Source organism: Varroa destructor, unplaced genomic scaffold, assembly GCF_002443255.2.
Source record: "Varroa destructor unplaced genomic scaffold, Vdes_3.0 BEIS01000007.1, whole genome shotgun sequence".
Classification (NCBI taxonomy): Eukaryota; Metazoa; Arthropoda; class Arachnida; order Mesostigmata; family Varroidae; genus Varroa; species Varroa destructor.
The window spans coordinates 6,569,054-6,594,987 of NW_019211460.1; the positions used below are offsets into that span (position 1 = coordinate 6,569,054).

The 25,934-nt window shown below is 40.3% G+C and overlaps 2 protein-coding genes and 1 long non-coding RNA gene across 14 annotated transcripts in view; 2 read left to right on the forward strand and 1 right to left on the reverse strand.

Annotated features, from left to right (window-relative positions):
• The window catches only part of LOC111254522 (uncharacterized), a 126,154-nt gene that overhangs the window by 30,449 nt on the left and 69,771 nt on the right, over positions 1–25,934 (forward strand). The gene's annotated exons all lie outside the window — the stretch shown is intronic.
• LOC147754243 (uncharacterized) overlaps positions 5,536–25,934 on the forward strand; it is a 30,045-nt gene continuing 9,646 nt past the window's right edge. The window contains exons 1-2 of the long non-coding RNA XR_015316339.1: positions 5,536–7,903; positions 8,097–18,945. This is a non-coding gene — a long non-coding RNA (uncharacterized LOC147754243). The remainder of the gene's footprint in view (positions 7,904–8,096; positions 18,946–25,934) is intronic.
• The window catches only part of LOC111254528 (hemicentin-1-like), a 52,606-nt gene continuing 41,469 nt past the window's right edge, over positions 14,798–25,934 (reverse strand). For 2 of the 3 annotated variants that reach the window (XM_086973980.1, XM_022815464.2), the window contains 9 exons: positions 24,771–24,889; positions 23,305–23,494; positions 22,969–23,079; positions 21,156–21,204; positions 19,136–19,330; positions 18,792–18,904; positions 18,332–18,546; positions 16,785–16,904; positions 14,798–16,549 (listed from right to left, as the gene is read on the reverse strand). In XM_086973980.1, coding sequence (XP_086830106.1) covers positions 16,373–16,549; positions 16,785–16,904; positions 18,332–18,546; positions 18,792–18,904; positions 19,136–19,330; positions 21,156–21,204; positions 22,969–23,079; positions 23,305–23,494; positions 24,771–24,889 — 1,289 coding nt within the window. In that variant the 3' untranslated portion in view covers positions 14,798–16,372. The remainder of the gene's footprint in view (positions 16,550–16,784; positions 16,905–18,331; positions 18,547–18,791; positions 18,905–19,135; positions 19,331–21,155; positions 21,205–22,968; positions 23,080–23,304; positions 23,495–24,770; positions 24,890–25,934) is intronic. The other variant, XM_022815465.2, reaches the window with a different exon arrangement.

The window sequence follows — 25,934 nt, forward strand, 5'->3', positions numbered from 1 at the left end:
TAATTATATAAAATGGCTTCTAGTTTTCTCCGCTGTACGGGGTTTTCTTAATGCATTAACAGTACAATTTGTATAGATATGTACGAATAACATAAATTTATTTCAGAAAATTTAGATTTCCTTAAAAAGGCTTTACCAGACCTTCTCTCCTAACCTTCTTCGCTTACCCTCGTATGCTTCGAATACGCCATTACCCTCATTCGGTAACTTATTTATAACAAGTCTCTCTCTTGAAATAAATATCCACCGATACGATTAAGCTTGCTATTTCAAATTAACGCTAAGTAACAAAATAGCAGGACGAAGCCGACAGCGATGCCTCATTACTGTATTAAGTACATTCCCATAGAGAACACGTGGTCTGTATATATGAGCCTGTGACTTTGACGTATTGTTTGAGATCATGCATTGTTCCCATGCCCGTTCACTGCATGAAGTTCCGGCCCCGCCTTTCGGCCATCTTGTTTCACGTACCGCATGCCCACCTGTTTCTTGCCTGAACCTAAATGCTCGCGTGCCATTTACGTGTCCTCCGTTCAGCATTGCCTAATATCGTCCAGCGACGCTCAGCCGTTAGTGTGTAGGTTCGTCTGGCCGTTTGTTCGTTCGATCTTCCGGTTTCGCTATGGTGACCCATGGCGACACGGCAGCGCCTGGCTACGGGCGGCCGCCAATTGCTCGGCCGGCCGACCGGCCCCCCTGAATTAATTTGAATTCCCATTCGACGACGCAAACCGTAATGATAATGATTGGGAACAACAGCAGCGCTGACGATCAGTGATGATTAGCATGAAAATAGCGGTGCATCATTGAGAACCATTCGGAGCGAGTGGATGAGCAGGCTAGAAAGGGCGGCCGGAAGCGGGGGCGCGGGGTCGGAAAGGAGGAACGAGACGATGAAAATGAATGAGAAGGCTACCGAGGTAGACAGCGACAAAGACAAACACACACTTACGCATATACCCGGAGCGGAAGATCGAGAACAAAAATCTAATGAATGAAATAGCGGTAAGCGTCCAACAACTCTGGCGTTGCGGATTCAGCGTTAGACACAGAACGCACGTTGTGAGGAAAGCACCGCGTGGAAATGCTGGAACGTTTGCCTGAGGGCCTCCTTCTATCTCAGACCGCCGCTGAGGATGGTAAGCCTCTTTGAGGTTGGAAGTGATAGACAGCGGCGCTAGTGCTCATAACGGTGGTAGTGACAATCGTGGCAGCATGCGTAAGTTGCAGGGGCTAGGCTGACTCCCGCGACATTTTGGGACAATCGCCCGATTACGGTACTGCTATACTAGTTGTTAAGAAAGCAGCACCGACCCAGAGAACCGCTCGAGAAGAAAAGCTATGAGTCTGTGGGGGGCATCACGCTAAAGCCAGCACCGGGAACTGATATATCAACATGTCGTTGATATGTCATTGTCTTTAGAGCCCAATTGAGTCTAGGTAAATGTTATGATATATGGCCTGGGGCATTTTTTTTCTAAAGAGATATACGGGTATTTCGTTCTCCTTTGAGAACTTTTTTGCACAACTAGAAAATAAAATGCATCTGAACTGCAGTTGTGTACTGGAAAAAATAAATTGGTTCGGTTCTAGATATTTCTTAATAATAGCTTAAAGTTATTTAAAGGGAGAGCAGAACTTCGGGCGGAAAACACGGTAGCATCCGCAAATGAACAGTTCCTTTTTAGAAAACCGGCAGAGTGAAGACGCGCGTTCAAGGAAAGCATGCACGAAAAACTGATGTGAAGCACTGATGTAATGCTTCGTTACAGGGCGAATCTCATTTGCCCATGTGATATCGGGGCTTCGTAAAGCCCTTTGTTATGAAATTTATAATAAGCGTAAATTCGCAGCAAACACCGAGCTGTTAGCGTTTCAGTCTTGGTTACGAAAAAATCTATTTATATTGTAAATAAAAAATTAATCATTACAACTAATGAATGATTAATCAATATCGAAAGCTAATCTAAGATCTCACCAGGAACCAACCCAATGAAAATATGCTTCTTGTTCTTAGGCACTGTAACCAGCATCGATGTCCAGCATTTGTGAAAGTTCAGGTAAATTATTCCTAACTAGGCGAACTTTCTCTAAAATCAAGCGGATATTCTCTAAGTAATATTCTGTGTGACAGTTCAAAGTATACGTATTGATTCACTATTGAAATTGGCTTTATACGAGCAAGCCCTTTTCAGGGTTATTATAAAGCTTTGTCAGACGTTGCCGTTCCATTCCCACAAGAAGAAGTACGAGACCAAGCTGGTTTAAAATTGCTAGCAGGAACAAGAATCGCAGCGACGTAAAATTAATTCACGCCGCGATTTGCTGTCAGGATGTTGATGTCTGTTTTTGTTCTCTCATTCCTCAGTCGTCTTTTCCATGTAAGTCCTGGAAATCACCTGTTCTATGCCAAAGCATTAAGGACTTGTCGCATCAGAAGTGACAAAGAGAAATGTTGGGGGCTTCGCTTAGCTTATTTGGGGTTTCTCCAACAGACCTAAGAAACGACATGGAACCACACACGCAATTCTTTACGGAACTACTACCTCAATTTTTTTTACAGTGGTAGTCCCCTTAATACTTAATAATGATAATTTTGGCAATGCTGAGGATCTAAACTAGTACATCTGCATGTTTGTTCCACATGGTTACCTAATAACGCAATTCAAAAGATAGACCTTACCCATCCCCCATCCATTAAGAGCCCCATCCATTCTTAGAGTTCGCCCGCCGCCTTGCAGCTCGGGAGGAAGCCCTAACAAGGATCTGACCATAAGAATTTTATAATGGATTTTAAAGACCTTCCCTAAACGATCCGCAATTTTGTGACAACGACAGCACAGTCCGTGGCTCAGTCTAATAGTGCGTGTTGATGTGGGTTGCAAGATTTAAGTGTTAATTCAAAGAAAAGCAAACACAGCCCTGCTATCCAGAACAATGAAAAGTTCGAATGAATATATTTTGTGCCTTCAAGTAACGGCAGATTTATGGCCTTGTTGTTAAGATTTGTTTTTCAAGTTTATCAAAAAACTAGTAATAATCATTATAACTATTATTGTTATCATAATAATTTAATACATTACATAGAAATAATTAATTACATAAAACGCCGCTTATTTTTCCTTTTCACTGCTACTATATAGATTCGAATAGTAGTTCGAAATAAAGAAAGCTTCGTTCTACGTTCTATTTCCTTGAAGTGCGTTTTTAATGAAGTCCAACGAGAATGTGTCTATTCGGAGCTCATTATACGCCTCAAAATGGCTGTAGCCGCGATGACGTCCATTCTATCAAAAGATAACCAATACTTTTTAATGAAATTAATCATTTTTTAGTAATTACGATAAAGACATCGTTAGCATTAATTACTTCTTGGCGGCCGTCATGTTTCATAACTGCAAGCGGCTAAAAATGAAGAATTTGCTGCTCGTAACTTTCTTGGCTAGTTGAAGGGTAAACGAAGAGCAAGAAGGCGTCGTCGCATAGGACAGTTGTCAGGCTCCCCGGCCTGCTCTGCACAGCTTTACTAATGGTGGAATAATTATGAAATGCAAGGTCTCTTCTCATAGATTCGTGTGCTCTTTTTTCCGCCACAAAGCGGATTAACTGTAGTCCTGTCCGAATAATTTTTGTTTTAGTCGATTTAACTATTAAATCTTTGGGGATTAACAATCATGTGTAGCACAAAAACCTAAGATTTCACAACGGCACGGCCGATTTTAATAAATCAAGTCATTTTTGTTTGAGGAAGGCTTCCTTCAAGATATACCGTCACTTGAAAAACGCACAGTTTAATCTATGAGTCAGATCTGCTCGTTTTCAGGAAATCATCCAGGACAGTCTTTTATCGGGTTCTTTATCATTATATCCTCAATCTCTAACAATAATAATGTGTAGAACATATCTTGGCTAAGGTGTGCACTTGAGAGATATACGGTGATTATGTATAGGATTGGGGTCGGTGTTAGTTAGTGCAGCTCAGTGAGAACACTTCAGCTTTTGTTATCCTTAACAACTAAACTTCTGCAAAAATAAGTTCATTTGTGTTTCGTTCTTTCACAGAAAACGGCAGACAAACCATAGGCGTTTGTACCCGATAGCATTGTAAATTTTGAATCATTTTTCATAGCAACGCCTGTATTGTCTGTAATTGCAGGTTTCTCTATACTCATGCATTTCCACGATAAGTTTCTAAGATAAAATATATTCAATATCAAGTTCAATCTTAACCCAACGCGACCTGAAACATGAGTTCATTATTCAACTCTGGATCGTTTTTCAAACGTTGTGAAAAAGATTAGGTCGCGTCTAAGCCTTAGGTTGTTACCTTTTCTATTGGGGGCGCCTTGAAACAAAAATTCTTTTGCAGTTACACAGGATAGCGCTGTCTGTTCTTTCCTGTCTCTCTACTTCGTTCTACCTCCTATTGCGTTGCTTCCGTCTATGCGTTCTCTATGGCGCTCAGTTCATGTTATATGCATGGTATGTCTTTGTGATGACGGCAGATCCTTCCCAGGATAACCTTTCTTCTGTTTCGTGCGCTTCTCCACATAGTTTACTTCGCCGTGTCCACTTGCCCGTGGGTCCCTTCTGTTTTAAGAGCTCAGTCATACAAAACGAAAAAGCCAGCGAAATAGAGAGAAAAAGGAGCAAAATGTGCGAGAGAGTCGTCAAGCGGACGGACAAAGGCAGTGGAGGCATGCAGGTAACAGGAGAGCTTATTCTAAGACCAGACCGAGCACTGCTTTATGCAAAGCTTAGCAGAATGATTACAAATAAACGAGCACCCGAATGGAAGAAAGGGTAGTGCTTCGAATAGCGTCCGCTAGTTAGTCGTCGCAAAGTTGTTATTTAGAAGATTAATTACGGAATCCGTGCAGGAGTGCAATGGCAGACATCGATTGTCGATATGACTAGGTCAATAGTAAGGTTCGCAGGAACTTCCGTGGATCCGTATAGGTAGCTGGGAAACGTCAAACAGATTCGCAGACGGGAATCGAGTCGTAACCAAAACGTCGATTCGTCTTTCAGCTCCAGTAATATGTGTACACTTGTGTGCAGGATACCTCGAGTGGAGTTTGCATCGCCGACGGAGGTGAGAAAACGTACAGAGGAGTAGAATCAGAGAACAGCTCCGGGTCAAGCCAATCTAACTGTCCAAATCCAAATCTCCCATGGATTTTCGGTGTTCTTAAACTCCCAAGCCGGCCACTATGCACGAACTAAGAGTTAAAGCTTTTGCCGATTGGAAGACAAAAGAGACTCTATTAAATAATGATATTCGCACCGAGCGCCATGTGAACCGAAAACGGCAATTGGAGAATCTAAATCTAGATATTTAATCAGTCTGAATATACATTCTGGTATATACACTATAGAACTGCTGGCCACGCGATTTAAGTGCATTTTAATTTTATAATATAGAAGTATATGGGCAGATCAGGCTGACTATATATATAGAGAAAGAGAGTCAGCCTGATATATATATATATAGAGAGAGAGATTCATCTATGCTAAATTTTCAAAAATATTTAAACGATTTTCAAAACATCAGGTCTTCCCATGAATGACGATCGTTCTGCCGCTGTCTTATAGCTTACCGAATCGTTTTTGAATGACCGGCCAGATGATCCCTATAAAATTAAAGAAATTTCGTTGATAACGTATGCGCAGAGGACGGCCTGATAATCAGGAGTATGTCTCCATGGAAGAAAAAGTTCAGAATCAAAATTATTCTAAGGGACTGAAGTCAATCAGCTGGAAGAGTCGAGTCGTATGTGCTTGTACTGCCGATTGTTTGAATTGCTCTTTGACAAAGGCACAATGTTATATTCTCTCGCCACATGACACTTATAGTCAAAATACGGCAGCGTTACCTATGGCCGCAGGAGGAAGACACATGTGTGATCTGTACGATACGACTTCGGAATAGTTTTTTTTCTATTGAATCTGAAAATTAGTTTTCTTGAAAATCAGATTCTCAGTACAGAGCATTCTAGCGAGGTCAAACTCAATTGTTAGGTACCTTTTTTCCCACGTTTCCCGAGTCCAAGTATACACACGCTTACAAACTCTACCTGTTGTATATGCACATAGGCATGATGCCACTTCGTTTGGTTGACAGTTTGCGTTCTGAAGGATGTTCTCAGCGCAATCCTCGGACATTTTGAATATGGCTATTCTGTTAAGAATTTTATTAAAGTGTATGTACCTATACGAGAGATGAAACGGTTTACCATCTAGCTTATCTGTACCGAACCTGCTTATACTGTCAATGATTCTCAGCGCTTCTTGGACTTCAAAGATACAGATGCAAAGTCTCAGGCCTCTTTGTGTACATTAAATACGGTGTTTAAATGTCGTAGCATAAACAAGTACGTGCACGATGTAGACGATGAATAATAGCGTTGGACCGAGAGGAAAATTAAACGTGTATTCTACTTAATAAGAGGAATTGTGGACAGTTAATTATTCATATATTGGATAATTATATCATACTCTCTAAAATGGTCCAGTACATTAAACGGACATTTCAAATGCCAAATCCATACGTAATTAGTATCGAGCTAACTTTAAAAGCCCCAAGTTATTCCCAAAGCACGGTATTTCATTTTTTATTAATTTGAACAGTTAACCGGGATGAATTTACCATCTGGCTACTGCTGGCTATTACTGAACTGGTTGACTGTAGCCAATTTGGTGATTTGAAAATCAAAAAATTACCATTAAGGACTTGGGACGGCCTCCGTGCAAACCACCATGAGACAGTCCGTCTATAAATGATTATAGGCTAGCACCTTTAGCCAGCGTAACATTGATTTTTCAGTCCATCGTAATAATGTCTCATCATTACAGTCTTCCTGGCTCCTTTCAACCCGTCTTTTTTCATAAGGGTCAAAAAATTTTCTGAATCCGCTAGGTTATTTGGCATCACAGCGCTTGGTAGAGTTAGCGGGCATCGTTGCCATATAGTACGTATAGAAACTGTATCACATAGTACATGTAGAAGCTGTAGCTATTGCGAAACGTCCAGCCGTGACAACAACAAAAGTCTTACCGTGCGTTTTTGTAAATTATTTAAGCTATATGTATGTATATACAAAAAAGTTTTTCCGCATTTTGAAATCATCATAGTATAAACATGTTCGTACTAAGCATCTCAATTATTTTATTAAAAAAAAAAACAGTACATATGTAGCCAACACGTTAAGCTAGGCCATAGAATTCTATCATACCTGTTTATAAAAACAGAAGTCCTGCTAGCACCCATATGTTAACTGCGGTGGTTCTTCAATACAACTGCGCGCGATTGTTCCAACTGGATAATATAGAACTACTTATTTTACGTTGGGACGCGCCATATAAACTGAACGTGCTACGCTTGGGTGATGTACGCCCATTTCGAACAAAATGAGGGATATCAGAACGCGGCCCAATATTTTCGACGAAAAATTTTTGAAAAAAACATGAAACACACAAAATTAGCCCATGAAGTCCTGATAGCAGAAAATACGATGTATACTTAATTCTATCATCCCTTGGCAGTACTTCTTAGGCCAACAGTTTCTTTGTCCTAGTAGGCCAAATGGCTGAGTAAATTAAATCATAGCCAAAAACGTGGCAAAAGAAAACATGACGATTTCAGCCAGCTAAGCGTTCTCACTTGGTCTTACCTGTATTTCCGATAAAACTGAGCTCAGTAAATGTAGTTATATACGTCGAATCATTGGCAACTTATTGTCTTCGTAGGATATTTTACGGAAAAGACTGTACTTCAACATTAGCTGGACATTCGACCGCGGTATGGGTAGGCGCAGGACGTGCACAAATACTTCTCATATGAGGCGTCATTTTTTCAACTAGATCCCTTGATCGCTGTTTGACTCTCGACTTCAGTCCTGTAAGTAACTTCCGTTCAGTTGCATTAGTTCTATTCAAACTACGACTTTAATGAAGTTCATCGAGAATTAGCTCGCATAGATGAAGTATATATGGAGGTGAACTGAATTGACAACTTCTACAAATCTAAATTAACAAGTCAATTTATCTGATCCATTCCGTTTTAACATACTGATCGTCTGGTTCTGATGTAGTTTTCAGATGCGAAGCATTATAGAGCCGTTATACGTATGCTTTAATATTTAGGCGAAAATCTCACAAATTAAACCAATCGCTCTAGTGACCTGAGTGAGCAAAAGCAGCACAATCAGTATCACAATAATCGGTTGTTATCGGTTACCCAAATAATCTATTATCGTGCAAAATTCAAGCTAGATAAAGATGAATAATACTGGAGAGGACAGTTTCGGGAAAAAAAAAAAAAAAAAAAAAAGCGAAAAGCCGACGGAAGAAGTAGAGAATCGGAAACAGGGAAGAGTGCACCGTGATAGCTACGCCATAGAATTGACTGGACAGCGTCGATTGTGGCGTAATCGATTGTTGAGTAATGTTAATTTTACGGCTAAAGCTAGGAAGATCATGTAATAGGACGGTGAATCCCCTCAGCGGTATGGTGTAGTCCTAGTGTATCTTCAATTGCCGAGCGTATAGCGGTAGCAAAGGAGCTTCCTGGACAATGAACTAGCTGCCACACAAGCTAAGCATCAGTTGTGGCTTAGATTCACGTCCCACGCGCTTTAATGGACTGTAGTATCATATATATATAATGTTACATACAATAACAGGCCATATAAGTACTGAGCAACAATCAAGACCTACTTAGAGGGACTACGACTACCCACTTACCTACCTATAGCACAATCTTTTACTCGCCAATTTATACTGATTCGTATGCAATTCAACCAAAGAACATTATAAAAATGGATGCTAATGTATATGATGATGATGATGATGATAATGCCCGCTGAGGTAACTATCTGAAGCAAAACGTGGATAATAATAATTTAAATATAGTTTAACAGCACATCAAAAACGCAGGTACAAATAAAATTACATTTTAACTCCGAACCAAATCACGATTACTAGTTTGCAGCTGCTAATTTCTAAAAGGAAAAAACGGTCGGCGGAAAGTTTGCTTTGAAAAGTTTCGATGTGGCTTATCCTGCCGGCAGTGTTCTCTTCGCTAACCTCGATGAAATTTCCCAAAAGGAGCGATAGCGCAGGTAACGGCATTTGCAACTTCTCTCGTATTTTTATTTCTTCTGGTTCGACTCGCTTCTTCTCCAAGTTCCGAAGCGTCTTCCTCCACGACCTTATCTCAGCTATTACATTAACTCTTTGCAATACGTGAAAAAAATCTAGTCGATTTATACGAAAGCGACCGACCGGTTCATTTACGTTTTATTTAGAGCTCAGATGAAATCGACCGGCTTTATCAGGATACTATACTATACTACTTCCTAAGTAATCTTCGTTACCCGCATGATTGGAGGTATGAGCCGAGGTCGAAATACAGAAATGTTATCTGTGTGTACCAGGGAAGGGTACCAGGTTCCGGCAATCGTGCATAGTTTATATTTTACATGGTGTAACAGCCGACTGCAAGGGGCAATAGGCTGACGTAAATGTACCTTTTCAAGACTAGATAGTCGACACTCTTTTTGAAACATGACAAATCTGCTCTCTGTTAGACAATTCAATGGCAGTAGTCGGCGACGGTTACAGCCGGACGCAGAGTTGCACGAACTTCTACTTACTGGCTAAGTTAAACAGCTGGCAATATTTTGTTCTGGTCGCCAGTAGGGATTTCCTATGCTCATATAGTAGCTACAAAGTCGATAATTAGCGTATATATATATATATACCAGTAATTTTATTGGCTAGTTTGATACGTTCTGTCATTTGGAAAATATAGATGCAGAGCTCCATCTAGCCTGGCCAACAGATGCCGATCATGTAGAACACTCATTAGTGAAATGTGATTTATTCGTTTCAACCAGGTACGAGTTGTGTGTGAAGGGTTTCATTGCGGACATATTGATATTGAGTTGTTGAAGTACTTGCTATCGCCTCTTTTTTTTTTTATCACAAGACATAATCATAAAGTCAAATAAAAGTGACTCCTAGCCTGAGAAAGCTAAATCAGTCACCATTCAACCCATAGCTTAGACGATTTGTTCAAGTTGACCTATTTCAGGCAATTTCCAGTGCGTTAACGCCTGCTTAGCATAACCGAGATTACTCTGTTTTTCCTAACGCTAAACGCCTAAACGTCATATTGGCTAGTACATATGAATAGACTGTGCTATCTATTAAGGTTAGTTAATCGATAGAGTATAACTTTTGCCAGCAGACGCAACGGCTTCAGTAACTTCTGAGATATAATAAATTCGAGCGTAGAGACGCCAGATACGCCAGCACGAGTGCTACGTTACTCGCTAAGCGTATTTTCTGCTTTTCGCTCTTCATTAATCATGTGCGTAGAAATAAGCTGCTTTTTACCACTGTCTATCAATGTAATCTTCATCTAAACAGCATGACTACTATGTTTTTTAGTTTTGAAGCGTCTGAAGTCTCACAAAGATTAAAGTATGATAAACTATCTAATCAAAAATTGGACTATCAAACACTCCACGTTAGTGCTAGGGCTTCGAACAAGCGATCTTTCAACACGTCCATGAACCTGACAAACTATCTGTCGTCGAGGAAGTCTCCTAACGACCTGTTCGATTAGCTTCTGATTTCTCATGTCAAAGGCTTTTCGCGCCTTTGCACCACGAAACAACCATGTTACCTGTTAAACAACAAGCATCCTTGCCCTTGGAGCGGTATCGGTTTCTCATTCCATATAGCGAGCTAAACTTGAACACCCTTTGGACAAATTTCCTATGATACATATTCATGTTGAAACACTTGTAAAATTCTTAAAATTTATCCCCCGACATCGACTTGCTCTAAAATTATCTCGGCCAATAACACGATTCAAGGGCGGGGGTGGGGGTGCGCTGGTGTTTATATATGTGAATGAAGCGACAACCTAAAAGCGAAACACTGAGCCATTAACAGAGAATAAAACCTTATTATCGTAATTGGAATGATAATATAGTGATTTGCCGTCAATTATTCGCGATGGCTTAGCGTCAAGGTGTATTTCAAAGGAACAGATACGGTGTGTACCTTTTCCTGCTACTTAGAATATACTATGGATGGAATTGCTTCAGCTATTCGTGTTCAAGTTCCTTTCTGTTAAGTGCGTTCGAAGGGTAGATTTTATTCGAAAAAAAAAAAAAGAAACCGCCTCACCTGATTTTTACTGGGCGATCCACGCGGTTCATTTTTAACACCTGGCCAAATAAGGCGATACGTCCAAAAGAAGGCATTTATCATTGATTCGAAACTAGCCAAAGTATTTCTCCCAATGCGAACCAGAGCACAAACGAACGATTGTACAGTCCGTAAAAGCAAATCATACCATGTGTCGGCGTCCATGTGACGGCGCTAACCTTTACCTTGGTGCAACTTTGACTACCGTCTCTGATCTATACACAGTGGCATACTCTGGTCGAAGTAAACCTTATCGCATTAACGAATTGGAAACAGTTGTACTGCATCACGCTTGTTTGCAGAACTCACACTGTCTGCCATTGGGAAGTTCACGAGCTCTCTTCGATAGGGCACTCGTAATGCTGTAACCGTATCTTAGCCATAAAGTGTATTTTCCAACATGGTAGCAAGTGTCAATCAAACAAATCAAAGTAGGCTACATAGGAAATTTTGTGGCCTATCTTATACACCGGATCTACGCACCCACTTCTCGAAGAAAGCGATTTGGCATTCGTTCAATAACCTCGATAGGTTTTTATCGCTAAACATGAGAACAATGGATTTGAAGAGCATGAGAATAGGAATCACAGAAAGTGTTGAGTTTTGTCTATGAATTACGCAAGCGATGACTGGCCCCGGTCTAATTATGCGGGGACTGAAATGATGCCTAGATGTTATTTAAGCTGGCTACAATGTATCCATTGATTTTTTCGGTTATGACCAAGACGTTCGCAGAGTACCACCTGGGTACGGCACTTAGCACCTGTTTAAAGCAATGAACGATATTAGTCATTGCTGAAAAATTCTACAGCTCAAAACCATCATCATCATCATCAAAATGAAGTGTGCGTTGAGCACCGGCGGTAAGGACGCCTGTTGTGTCTAGAATAAAAACACTTCGTAGAAGGGAGCCCTGCTTGAGGCGCACACACAGTATGGGCACGCTCCTTTGGAACTGAGGATACGATTAGTTTTGAAAAAACGGCCTACGATTAATCACGTAGCTTCAAAGGATGTTTATCAGCTCTAATCAATTCCATCCGCTTCTCAATAAAGCGATCATAGCCAACGTGATAATGTGCCCTAGAACGATCAAAGAAAGTGGGTATGATCGATTCGATAGTCGGCCTTCTCTCTGCGGAACCCGGTGTAATTCTCAATCTCGAATCACAGTAGCGAGCTATGTCAAGGGGGGTTTATTTTTTTTTTGCAAGCCACGTTAGACTATATGAACGAGCACCGTTTGTCATCGAAGCTCAGAATCTCTGAAGCAAAGGGCGAATAGCTGTTCCTAAAAAATGAACATTCCAATTGCGAAGTGAGGCGAAAAGTGAGACTTAAAACAGAGCTGAAGTACAACCACGTTCATGAAACAGGATTGTTGGCCTGAGGCGGTCAGCGAGGGGTCCACCAGGATATAGAGGGATCTCACCTGGGGTGGAGCTGCATTTTACGGGAACTTCTTTAAACTATCGGTACGACAATTTCCTATCTAATTATTCACAAATGAAATACTCCTCTCACTTGTGGCGCTGCGCGAAACAACGACAGATAAAAACTACTCTAGCTACGTGCAATATCCAAACATAGCTCCGGAAGAGAACGCTATGTTTGGTGGGCCACTCTGAGAGGGGTGAGGCGGAACCCGGAGGCCGTCTAGTTCTGACTACTCTCCGAATTTATTTATAGGCAATCAGTGCAACATCAGCTTAGGCTCTATGCGTTGTATGATACTGATGACTTACTTTCACAATACTGACTTCACCAATTATATGTCCTCATATTTTTGTACGGTAACTTTGAGCTTATCCTAAAGTCATCAGAAGTGCTACACTGCGAACAGCTCGTTAGTTAGATACCGAGAAAACCTCTTTCGTCCTGTCATTTTCGGAACGTTGCCAATGGATACATAGTTTATTTGGGTCTGTCTTATGTGGTTTTGAGTATAGAAATAGAGTCGACTTAAGTGTCAAATTTTATACTTTTACTATTCCATTAACCTCTATAACTAACTGAAAGTATTGTTAATTAAAGCAACTTGAATAAAATAAATATTCTGTTTCGATTTAATAATCAAAGTTATTCTTTCCTTTATGTCTCCTCTGTTTGTTTGTATATATTGCAAATGTCTTCCCTACATAAATCCGTAATAATTTTATTATAATATGAATGGAACGTTTAGAATCTATGGACCGATTAATTTTTGATGGCTAAAACCGTTCAGCACGGCCAAGAAGCAGCTTATTATATTTACATTGCGCACAAAAATGACTTTATAATCATAGCAGTTGCTCAAAAGGGCGTCTCCGAGTTCAAATATGGGATCTTGAATCTCTATCTTATATACAAGTCGGTTGATAAACAACGAACAACTCGTGGATTACCAGGGAAAGGATAGCTATGTCCATTGTCAAACATTTTCAGAATACGGAATTTTAATGGAAATTAGAAATCTGGGTGTCCATAAACTGAATAGAATACATAAGAAAATACAACTTTTCATTTTCTTTTAAAATAGCCCTTGCCATTGGGCAATACGGTGTACTGCCCGGTGGCGAACGGAACCACAGTGACAGGATTCTTTGAGAGAAATGCTGCCTCAGCTCAAGATTTAGCAAGGCTCCAATCGTGAACTAAGATGTTTAACAAAGATCTGTGTATTAACTAATTGTACAGAATAAACAATGCTGTCTAACAGAAAAGACAAAAAAAAACGCCACGGAGTTTGCGAAATTATCCTTGTTCACGACCACAATACGAGACTACAAAGAGCGATGTTTCTGAAGCTGCTTTGCTAGAGTTTAAATAGAATATTCCTTTACAGTTCCATATTCTGCAGATGTCGCGTCCACATTTTTCAATTATCTGCGACTAAAATCGGTACCAAAGGGCTTGATGATGAGGAGGGTCTCAAAAACCGGCTTTAATCCCAAACCTGACAATTTTGGGGTAAAATTGAATACATAATTTGGTTAAGAATTGGAAGAAGAGGCGTAGAGACTGACGTTAATAGCATAATGGATTAATCAGCTATCGGAACCCGTGTCAAACGCCGTGTTTATACTACCTGACAGCACCCCCCATTACCCATGTCACGCCCCACTACTTCTAATAACCATTGTTATCTTTGTGTGGAAAACTGAGAAATTGCCGACCGATATACTGATTCAGGCAGCTTCAAAGGGTTATGTCCAATGTCCTAGAGGTCCCTATGACTTACGTGCTTGTAACGCTTTCCTATCGTGCGCACGTGTATACGAATAGATCTATCGTGTATTTTGTATCCATATCTTAATATTTAATTTCAGCAGTAGCGAATTAACGAAACGGTCGAAATTACAAGGCCGCAGTTATGTCGAGGTCTTATATTCATTCCCCCGCTGAGGTTCAGTGATTATCTAGTTACCTATTAGGTCATAAATTGTGGGCTGACCGTAAGCGTTCTTCTATCCAGCTCTAGTATAATTCAGTTTTTCACTAAAAGTACACTCTTTCAGGGGTTTTCGAGTATCAATGCTAAGAAAATTCAGATTCCAAAAACAATGATCCAATCAATTAATGACACCGTATGTAAAATGTTAAAAATTGAGGTTTCTTTATTGATTTTTATCTGGTTTTCTTTTTTGGCAAAACGACTGAGCAGCCGGGGAACGAGTAGATAATCGTCACCGGGTTATTCCCCGTTCCCCTGACCCCCGTTATTTGACACAAACGGACACACACGCTCATTAGATTCGTAGAATTCTCATAATCTCAGCATTTTCCATTGCGAAATAGTCATCATTTTTTTCGTCTAGATTCGCATGATTAGCGGCATCGAACGGTGACATCATACCAAGTTACTACGGTAGCATTCTTTGTTTACCTGTACGCCAATTGCAGTATCAACAAAGATACGTCAGTTTCCACATTAATAATAATTGTATTACAGTGGTAGGCTATTTACAAATCTCTAAGTGTAGCCGGCATTTTGGCTAGACAACTACGTAAGTATGAGTTTTATGTAATGTTTATAAGAACTAGCGCAATTGCTCAACGGTATCACTTTTTTTCTCATTTGTTATTACACCGTCAGATCGTAACACTTGGCGATTCATGTTTTTTTAATGTTCGCCATATTTGTTTTTTTTTTTCTTTTTAACAAATTCATTATTAGATGATACGGAGGCAACAAAACGGAGAGATTATTTACAAAGCTCGCAGTTTATAGTGACATTTAATTTGTCATATATATATATATATATATGAATATGCTGCTTTCTGCACTCGCAACTCTGCTGTTTCCCTAGATAGACCCATTGGGTTTTAGTAAATACGTGTGTCAGCTCTTGCCGCAAACATCATTCTGACACGCTTGAATAGAATATAACCACCAAGCAAATGTTGTGTGCATACGACTCATCGATTTGTCTAATCTGAATGCAAAATTAAGAGGATCAACTTTGTTAGTCGACGTTATTGGAGCTGACATCTACGTAAGCAATATGTTTGCGATAATAGTGTTCCTCGTTCGCAGATTGCCTTCTTGTTCTTCTTGTTTACCAAAACCGGACATCGGCTATCGCCATCTCCGTCGTGGGGGTTATTTTCTAAAGAATAAACAACGGGAACTGAGAAAAATTTACCTGCAACACGTTCTTTCCTCTACTGTTTTTTTTTACGTTTTCCGCTGCTATGTACAGCTCTATTTCCCTTTAAATGACATGAGCCCGCCGCCTCGAATGGCGATGCCACGTCCATTAACTCAGTTTCCATCAATCTTCGATCGTCTGCCGATACCAAAATCACCTGTATCTACATAAGTATTTGCGTAACAATGTGGCCCCTCCGTTCCGAAGACGCCGTCTCCGTTCGTACTTGTAGAAGCGACCTCACACTCATGGACTTCGTTGAAAGAGTCCCCATACGTAAGAGATTTCCAGTGCTGTCCCGTCGGCTGATGGCTTGTTCTTGGCTATCACTGATGGCGTAGTATTTTGACTACTTGATACGTTCGTAGGGAGGAAGGTTCCAGTTAATGGCTACGGCCGCCGTCGTTGTGCTCTTGTTTTTGTTTCAGTGCAAGAACCGCCTCATTTAGCGACAAGCTTATTATTCGAAGGGCCTGTTTACTTTAGATAGTTGAGTATCATTTTGCAGGTTGCCACTATACTGAACTTTCCACGTTATCGTCGGTCAGTTCGAGATAGTATTCAGACTTAAGAAGCTCCCGTCGAAGCGGCAGTGTATTGTAGCCGATTCCACTTGACCCTCCTCCTCCATTAAGGTTGCTACTTCGTTCTAAATATTTTCGCGAGTTAACTGGACTATCGTAAAGGTATGCCTGCGGAAAAGTATGGAAAAATTCAAAAACAGTAAACAGTAGCTATAGCAGGCAGGCTAAGTTTCTGAAAAAGTTATTCGAACTTCTTCCACCGTCTACTCGAAGTTTTACATAGAGAATTTATTTATTTTATTTGTGGAAAATTATATCGCGAAGGTCCAAAATGCAATATGCGTCGTCCATGTCTAAGTATGCCTTAAATTAAAGCAGGTTTGTAGTTGAGGGTGCCACTTACATTGTGTATATTGATCATCGATTTCTGGTAGTACAACGACTGTCGCCTTTGTAGCGAGGCTGAAAGTGGCCTTTGGTAAATTGGAGAACCGTACGCGTTTACCGATGGATGTGCCGAGTCCTGTTGGACCATTGCAAAGAGGAAATTTTCTCAAACATTGCGTTTATATTGCCAGACTTCATGCAAATGGCGTCAACGTACTGAAATGAATGTCTGAAGACCTGATTGTCTACGTTTAGACCTTAAATGAAAAGGTTCATTGCCTGCAGGAAATTTGGCCCATACTGCGGCTTCCTTTCTACCTACGTTTCGCGAAACCGTTCGAAGCACAAAGTCTTCTTTTACCGAACCCGATCATAGATTTAAACATGTTCAGGGCTTTTCTGTACCACGTTTTTATGGTGATGCTAAGAATATAGCATGTGACGCTGGTATTTGTATTATGTTTGCCATATTTTTTGAAAAAATCCTCATGCACTACGATCTAATATAGCTCTCCCCCCCGCTCTCTCCTCTCTATATATATATATATATATGGTGCTAGCGTATCTCCTATATAACTTGCCCTTACTTTCACTACGACGTATATTTTAAATGAAATACTGATATATTATGTTCTGAGCTATACATGTTCGCAGAATCACATAGGCCGCTTGTTATTAGCAGTATCTACAATCAAATGCAATGAGGGACTCGTTCAGGCTCGAATATTCATGATAGGTTATATGTTCGTTGGTTTATATTAGTTTCAAGGTGCCAGTACTCCATGCGTTCGTTATTTCAATAGGAGCAATTTGTTTTACTGCGGACCATCAAGTGACGCCATGATTCTTAACGTCCGTTAAAAAGTTTAACTATATTACGTTGAATGAAATCTCGATCCAAAATTGTTCAGTTCAAGCTAATCATATCTGATAAGTAGCAGATGAAATGGCCAGTATTCGAACGTACAGGAACACAGTCGACAAGGAAGTCCGGTGAACAGTTTGACGTGAAGGATGAAGCTGCAGCTGAGGCCGTTGCCGAGTGACGTATTCCCAAATGGAATGAAAATTCTTTCTAATGCTCATTGAAGACGTTAAAAAACCGACGCTAGGCAAATCTCGTCGCATTTATTAGTCAGTGGGCTCGATTGGACGAAACAAATTCGAAACTATGATAAGGCGTGGATAGTGTACCATTGGCAAGGTTTTTCGTTTCAATGTGCCCTTCTGATTTGTGGAAACGGCACCACTAGGCCGCCGAATCCGGAGAACTCGTTTAATTAGTCCGCAAGTCCTAAGCCAGAGACAACCACTTCGTCCTTTTAAATGACTGTACGAATTTTGCATATGCGTACGTCTTGGGCTCAGTATCAAGCCATAGCCTTCAACGTCATACTCAGCCCTTCGCTATAAAGGGCAATGTGTTATACGAGCAATTGGCCTTCTAGCCACGGCCATACAGAGATGCAACAGTATCGCATATAACTTAGAACGCTTCGGCTGAGACAAATAGATTTTCAAATAAAATATCTATTAGAAGAAATTCACTTATTCACAAATAACCTGAGAGGTTGCACTGTTGCAATGCTGGCCAAGGTGGTGCATGGGGGTTAAATTAGTGCCATCCATGTTTCCTGTTTCGATAACAGTGAGGCGGTCGGATACAGCTGGCACAGGCCGCTGCTGAAGATTGCTATAATAGAACTGAATGGAGCTCGATGGTGAATGAGGAACATCATTACGACGGCCGCCGCCGCCGCCGCCGCCGCAAGGTTTACCTGGAGACGTCGAAATGAGAAATAACATTAAAAACATACATATTTATAATAATAAAGACAATTCTGCTTTGCATATCGTTACCGAAACTTGGTCATGCGGCAAATATGTCAATTTTTTCAAATCAACGTACGTTAAAAGTGTTCGTAAGAGCTAAAACCTACATAAACGTTTGGTGACAAGTCGATTTTTGCCATTCAATGATTAAAAGCGATGAATCATAGTGACAACAAGATTCTAAACCTACGATATTTGGAGCTGCTGAGCGTATGGCATCGTTGAGACTGATGGCCGACAGTCAATCCCCGTGGCGGCGGGGTACTCTCGCCCCCATTTTCCCGTGGAATAATGTCTGGATCCCTACGTCGCAACCATAATTATACGACCACAGCATAAAATAGGTGAGCACATATATTCACTACGCACGTATATGTATTATAACTACAAGGTGCGCCCGTTTGAGGCCAACCATAAGCATCACACTTAACAAACGAAGACAGATAGCAGGTGTAATCAATTGATTCACAATTGCTAGTAAAAAAAAAAAAAAATAATAATAATTTTTCGTCTGTTGATTTGTGCAATTTTTACCTATGAGTAAGCAGCCCAAGGTGTAACGGGGTTTCTGTACAAATAGAGTTTCTTTGTTGATAGGAACTTAATGATCGTGATGGTCCTATGTGTTGCTGCAATTGTTGGCTATCTCGCTTCAATGAATAGCATCGAAAATCTTCTCCATTATGATGCAATTTTTTAACGTCATCGTCATTAGAAGTGTCGCCGTCGCTGTCGTTCGAAAAATCAGAATATATCATGTTAATTAAAATGTTGTTCCTCTCTAATATAAGCATCTACACATAGGAGAGCAGCAGGATACCGTTTGCCCAAACAAACATAAACGCCTTGTCTCATACTACACTTGTTTTAACGTGAAGCCAAAAGATTGTTTGCTAAACTAAATCAAGGATTCTTATTCTATATTTATAATATATGACTAGGTATGTGTTTTCTTAGATGGCCATTCAGTCATGTAGCTCTCGTCGGGGTGCGGACAAATAAGAGTAAAGGCATCGCGTGTATGTCAATGAAATCTATTGAAATCATGCTACAAATCAATCAACTAAGTCATGAACTTCTCGGCATATAGTTACGCTAAACGGTGCTGAAGTAGGAACACATAACAGCTTGAGTCAAAAACGAGGTATTCCCACACAGGTTAGGTTAGAACAACTGCATGTAAACATGATGTTTCGAACAACCTATTTCAGTATGTTTTAGAGGGAATTGAGGTGAGTTGAAACGATGTGCGCCTCTGAGGAAGATCTACTGCAGCCTGTGGCAAGTGTGAAGGGCACATTGAATTCGATACGTTTAGAAATTACATAGTGTTAAAAATGGGCAGTTCTAGGAGACAGCTACAGGAGTTCCACGGCTTAGCAACGGTGAACAAAGCGAGTGACCATAGCGAGCTTCTCCAACGGATTAAAAGTGCAAGCAATGGGCGGATGTTGCAGAGAACAGCCTATTGGATCTTTTTCTATTGAACAAGATCACTGCATGAACAGAAAGCTTACTCTCAGCGTCTGGTCAGATACAAGTGACAAATTGAAGTTATGAAAGAAACGTGTTATTAAAAACGGATTATGTGATATAATATGTGATGTATATCTTGCTGCTCAAGCATCCTGAGTAACTATCAAATCCTTAATCTATATGAGCACTGATCTGTGACGTAGTCGTGTTACATCGAAATATTGCTATTAGGGATCGTAAGCTCCACTAGTAGCTAGATTTAGTTATCCATCTTCCCATAGACAATTAAGATTTGTCTTCATTGCGTCGTAATTTTGATTGCTTCAAGTTGTCGACAACTTGCAGTGACCCTACCGTATCAGCAGGATTAAGGACTGCCGTATGCAAGTATGAAGCGCTGTAGAAAAAGTTTACGAGGGCGCACTTAGGTTCCGCTTCAACCAGCCTGGGGTTTCTACTCGATTCGACTACCGGGCTAAACCCTATCCTTCATCGCTGTTCGATGATTCTCTACTATTCACACGGTTATCGCAGACATATGAATTAATGTTTTCTCCATGACATACATATATGCCTATTGAAACGTGAGTATACATACCTGGCTATAGTTCACTCGCTAATCCCAGAATTACCTCTAACTAAATCATTCAAGGTTTTTTGCATATCAACATAGGACAAACATCGAGGAGCCTTGTGCTAATTCCCTACGTGGCTGAAAACACCGTCCTATTTACAAACAGTAAATGTTGTTGTACGATATTACATAAGCCTTTTAGTGCTCAACCAGGGAGATCACCCGAGTAAACGTTTTTCCGACGGTGGCGGGATACCGCTAACAATATAGACACATATTTGACCTGCACCTGTGCATGGCTGGTCGTGCTTAGGTACCAGATAGGACTTTTTCGATGTGATCAGATGCTATTTTCAGGACACATTATAATAGTGGTGACCTGTTATGCGTATTACAACATTGCATATACCGTTCAACAAAACATACCGATAATACTGTTATTGATATTCAAAATATGCGAAATAGATAGCCGAGCGACTGCTAAAGCGAGAACCCATGACTTACCCTCGATCGGGAACGATCACTTTATTCTCGGCAGTCCACGCTTGAAGCACTGAAAGGGAAATCACATACGCTATTGTGAAACATTGAGTTTTTAAGCTTGTCCGTCTTCCTTGACATTCAAAACGTTCTAGACATAGAAGGATTTATAAGCAATAATGAGTATCGTGTCACAAGAGCGAAACAGCGCTTAATATTTTTTCTCAGCAGTTTCTCCTGACGGACCAGGACAAACAGGCTTAGAGGTTAGAAATCATGCATTTTTAGGATTCGTGTGACTTATCTCATCATGATCATACGCTCCGTTGCATATATGTTTCATGTGGATTAAGTAATCAATAGGAACGAGGGCCTCGCCGTAGGTCGCCGTTGGTCACTGCAGATGATCTGAATCAATTCAACCACTCCAAGCCTATCTAGATGAAAATTGGGCCTATCTAAGTATAAACACAACGCAAGCCTATTGAACGCTAGCCTGAGAGATTTCCGTACAGAGTTAAATGATTAACTCAGATTCGTCTATAAAAACCATAGCAATTCAATTTCCCATGATCCAGCACCTTCGATATTTCATATTTCCGCACAGTTAGTAATATTCTTAGCCAATAAGACTTGTAAAAACTTATTCATGAATAAGTTTATGTATATATATATATATATATATATATATATATATATATGTGACTGTATTACTATACGATGTCTACGACAAGCACAAGTTCAACAGTGAAGCTGCGCGTCATCATATTGACACAGTCTTCAATTTTCACTTCATTCAAAATGAGGACGTCGCCATTTTTCAACAGCCAGTTGGTAATGAGTGCACCTTAACGAAAGCTAGCTACACGAACACAGATGAGGAACCGTTCCGTACCCTGGAAAAGCTAACGCCGTACGCGTCTGCTGTTGCTATTGTTACTGCCGCTAGTGCACCTATAGCAAACAAGCTCCACTTAGTTAGGGCAAGAAAGAAAAATGCCTTGCTGACTGCTGACTCAAGTAGGCTTCATCAAATCAGCCGAGGGCAACAAGCTCGTTAAGAACATTACGAGCAGTAGAAAATGAAAGGCACTGGGCGCAATGGTGTCGAGTTAGGGCAACGGCAGCAAGCGCATTCCGGAAAAGACGCCGCTTCAAACGATTTCGCAGCTCTTGCTACTAGAACTTCTTTCTCTTGCCATTGATACTGAGATCAGCATGACGCTGGTGACAGTGGTGGTGCAACGCTGAAAGTTGTGGTCGTAGTACGAAATGCGGACATCGATGGCAATGGTGTCTGTATGAAAATCATTTCTGAGCCGTTTGTTGCTTATTCCTGTTGAAGTCAAGTTATTGTTCAGCAAAGGTCCGTATTGTTTCAGTGTTCGCCTCTGTTATTCCAACGAGTTCCCGTCGCGAGGCCGTTGAAGACGCCACCAACGGAGCAGAATATGCGTATCTACACACAGGAACGTAGAACTACCATAACAAAAGCTCATTGAGGACTGATTAGTCTGCGTTCAATTGTCGGCCCATTTCTGATGTTAGCACGTGCCTCAATGCGTTTTTATCGTTGGTATTATTTGTACGCTGGCGATAATTACCAGCCAAAAACAGTCTTGAGACAAACCCCGAAAGTCAATTCTCGATGGATATTGATGACTATTTACGATTGCTACTTGCAAACGCTCAAGGGGACAAGAAAATAGAGGGTGAAACTCTTAAGTTAGCTACTAGATCCATTCTTCTGTATTGTACTTTTCATCGTCGTTCAAAGTTCTATGCTCGTAAGCATCGATCTATATCGAATCAGAGCAACTTCAAATATACTACTTACGTTTTGCTGTGCAGTTAAATCGAAGAATGAAAAAAAAAATGACGGATGTAAGTGGAACCGCAAGAGCGACAAAGATCAATATCGGATTTAGGTCGACGATTACTTCATGTTCTGAAATTGAATAAAATATAGAAAGCAAAATAATAAGTAAAAATATAACTCTGTAACTCTTCGGCACAGATTAATCGGCTTCTGCCTCGCAAAAGAACATAAATCAGAAATAACTGTCTCTATAATAAATTATATCAACAGAGAAGCTTGGGGTATGAAGGATGCTCCATAAGTTATATTTTCTCACTTCTAAACTTGTTTTCACTGACAGATTTATTGACTGACCGGTGTATTTTAGAGCTTGCCGCATCGTTTGCGCCATGATGACGTGTGGGGCGCTGACCCCTTTGACATTAACAGCGAACACCGCAACTCTGAAAGATGCTCCCGACGATAGATGGCCAATTGTGATATTTGACGGCGACGAATGGTGAGAGGTATTTGCGACGAGGGCGCCCGTCTCCACGTCATACACCTTTAAAGTTGGCGCCATACAAAAAACATTTTGTTTAAAACCTACTGTTGGCCTGCATATATCGGTTCGAAATTTGTTACGGCTCATTTATGCTCATTTAAGGGGATATATAGCGGTCATTTTAATTATATGTGGCGCGTGGTACTTGTAACTCTGGAATGAATACGAATCAAGAACAACAAAAGCCAGGAATTCATTGTTTTTGCTTTATTTGATTCTGATCAAATCTCGATTGAGGGTCGTACCGCTACCTTCCGAGCTGCTAAATACAGCACTGAACTGAATATAGCTCGACCGTCGGAGGACTAGAACTGGATATAAAAAAGAACCGGATGTAAGGGGAGAGCTTCAAGATTTCGGCTGTATATATAAAGGAAGATTTTATAAGGCAAGAGTCATCTGATGTGAGATTAGTTTTGAAAACAAAGCCTTAAGATTTGCTGGATTTCATTAAAGTAGATTACGGAAGCAGTGAGCTTATTTTAGTTTCTTTCGACCGATATAATATTGGCATGGATGAAGCTTAGTTACGTTACGGAACGCGTGAGACGTTCCATTGTACCTATATTATTATTATTCTACTATAATAATCTATTATAATGGCTAGGTTCAATTGCAAATCATCCTTCGTTATCCGTGCTATTTTCTTTTTTCTTGTAATTTGCACGGGTATATTTACGATCACAATATCAGCTTTGTTCTAAAGGCCCATTTCTGTGTTATCTTATCTACGTCTGTATTTATTCACGACACTCTGAAAGAAAGGGCTAATGAAATGACCCAATATAATTAGATATTCTAGATAATTTCATGCCAGAATAGCTACTTCACTAAATGTCTTAATCTGAATCCAGAGGTCGGTAATATCAATACAAACGAGGTTACACTCAATCGAATACGTATATTCCACTATGTTTAAAACTGCTTCAGCAATCAATCGACGATGCAGTGTTTCATGGAACGTCGCTGTATAAGATAGAATAATTGAACTTAGCAAGCGTCAACAAAAACTTTATGCCCAAAACCCCATTGTTGTAGTTTGCTTCCACTGCTAAATGTGCTGGGTACCTAGAATCGATGAGACATACGCGCGTAATCAATAACCATTTGCATTTATTTAAAATCAATCTTTAGAGAGAAAAAATACTGTTAAAAGTGATTTGACTTAGTCCGTCTAATGGACGTGAACAGGTGTTCATCGTATTTAACCGAATTTTAATAAAATATGCAGGTAGGCAGTAGGCAAGGGCCGATTTGCTGACCACTGATAATTTACCTGAGCAAAAAAGTTTAGCGGTCTGAGTCCGCCATCCCACGATCCTTCAAAGCATTTCAGAGCTATCGAAGCCGATGTCGCGTTGATCTGGGTGCAGTTTACCAAAGGGTCAGGGGGCCCTAGAAGGATTGTGAATAAGGTACAGAGTAATTACCAGCTAGCATTTAAAGCTCAATTAACAGCCATATATACGAATACACTGCGGTATATTTCTAATTACTGTTTCTTTTTTGACACGGAGTTCATGACCTAAAGGCTTGGCAAAGATGGTACAGTGGCTTCTTAATCGCGGAAAGGGTACGATAAAAATAACTACTGCGAATATATTTCTTGCTTTCCGTTTCTATACACGATTATAGTGCATGTACGTGCCATACAAAACGTAGTCATGTTGAGTAAAGCCGAGAGAGAAAAGAAACGGGTATTAGCAAAAGCTGTCGTTCTTTTCTTTTCTTTAGCCTTATTAAACATTTTATTAAGTTATGAGTCGTTCAAAGGGACATGCTCGATTACAGAATTCGAACTAGGGGTTCTCAGTTCTAAGCATATTTTGCTTTTTTTTTTTTAGAACACCATCTACTTTTATTGATTAAGTCATGTATGCTACTATATATTAATATTAGGGTCCTTTCGATTAGCATTTGTCCTAGTGAACATTTCTGAGAAGCACTGGCTGTAGAATCTATTAACTATACTTGGAAGGACAGATGCTGGCGATCGTATTAATTAATGGATCAGGTCAGAAGAGAAACTGCTGCATTTTCAATCGTCTAATGGAATGAAATGAAATGAAGCACCAAAGTTCAACCAATTCCGATTTTCTCTTTTCGCTATGCGAGCGCACATATTCGCACGTTCCGTGTGACCCCCACGTTACTCATACGCACTCGTATTATAGTTCATATAAAAATAATATAGCTTTACTTATGCGTTTACAATTATCTCGGATCACGTACATACGTCCTTCTATATCTGTGTATATAGATAAATTAGTAAAGGTTCTGTTATTTCTTTTTTATGGCGGCAACCTTCCAGCAGCAGTTTCTCTTTTTTAATGAACTATAACGCCTGTAGCGTTTCACAGCCCGATTGAAGGTACGCTAAAAATGTAAATATATCCAATCATCTCAGCCAAATATATCAGGCCGGTGACGCACTAGAGTA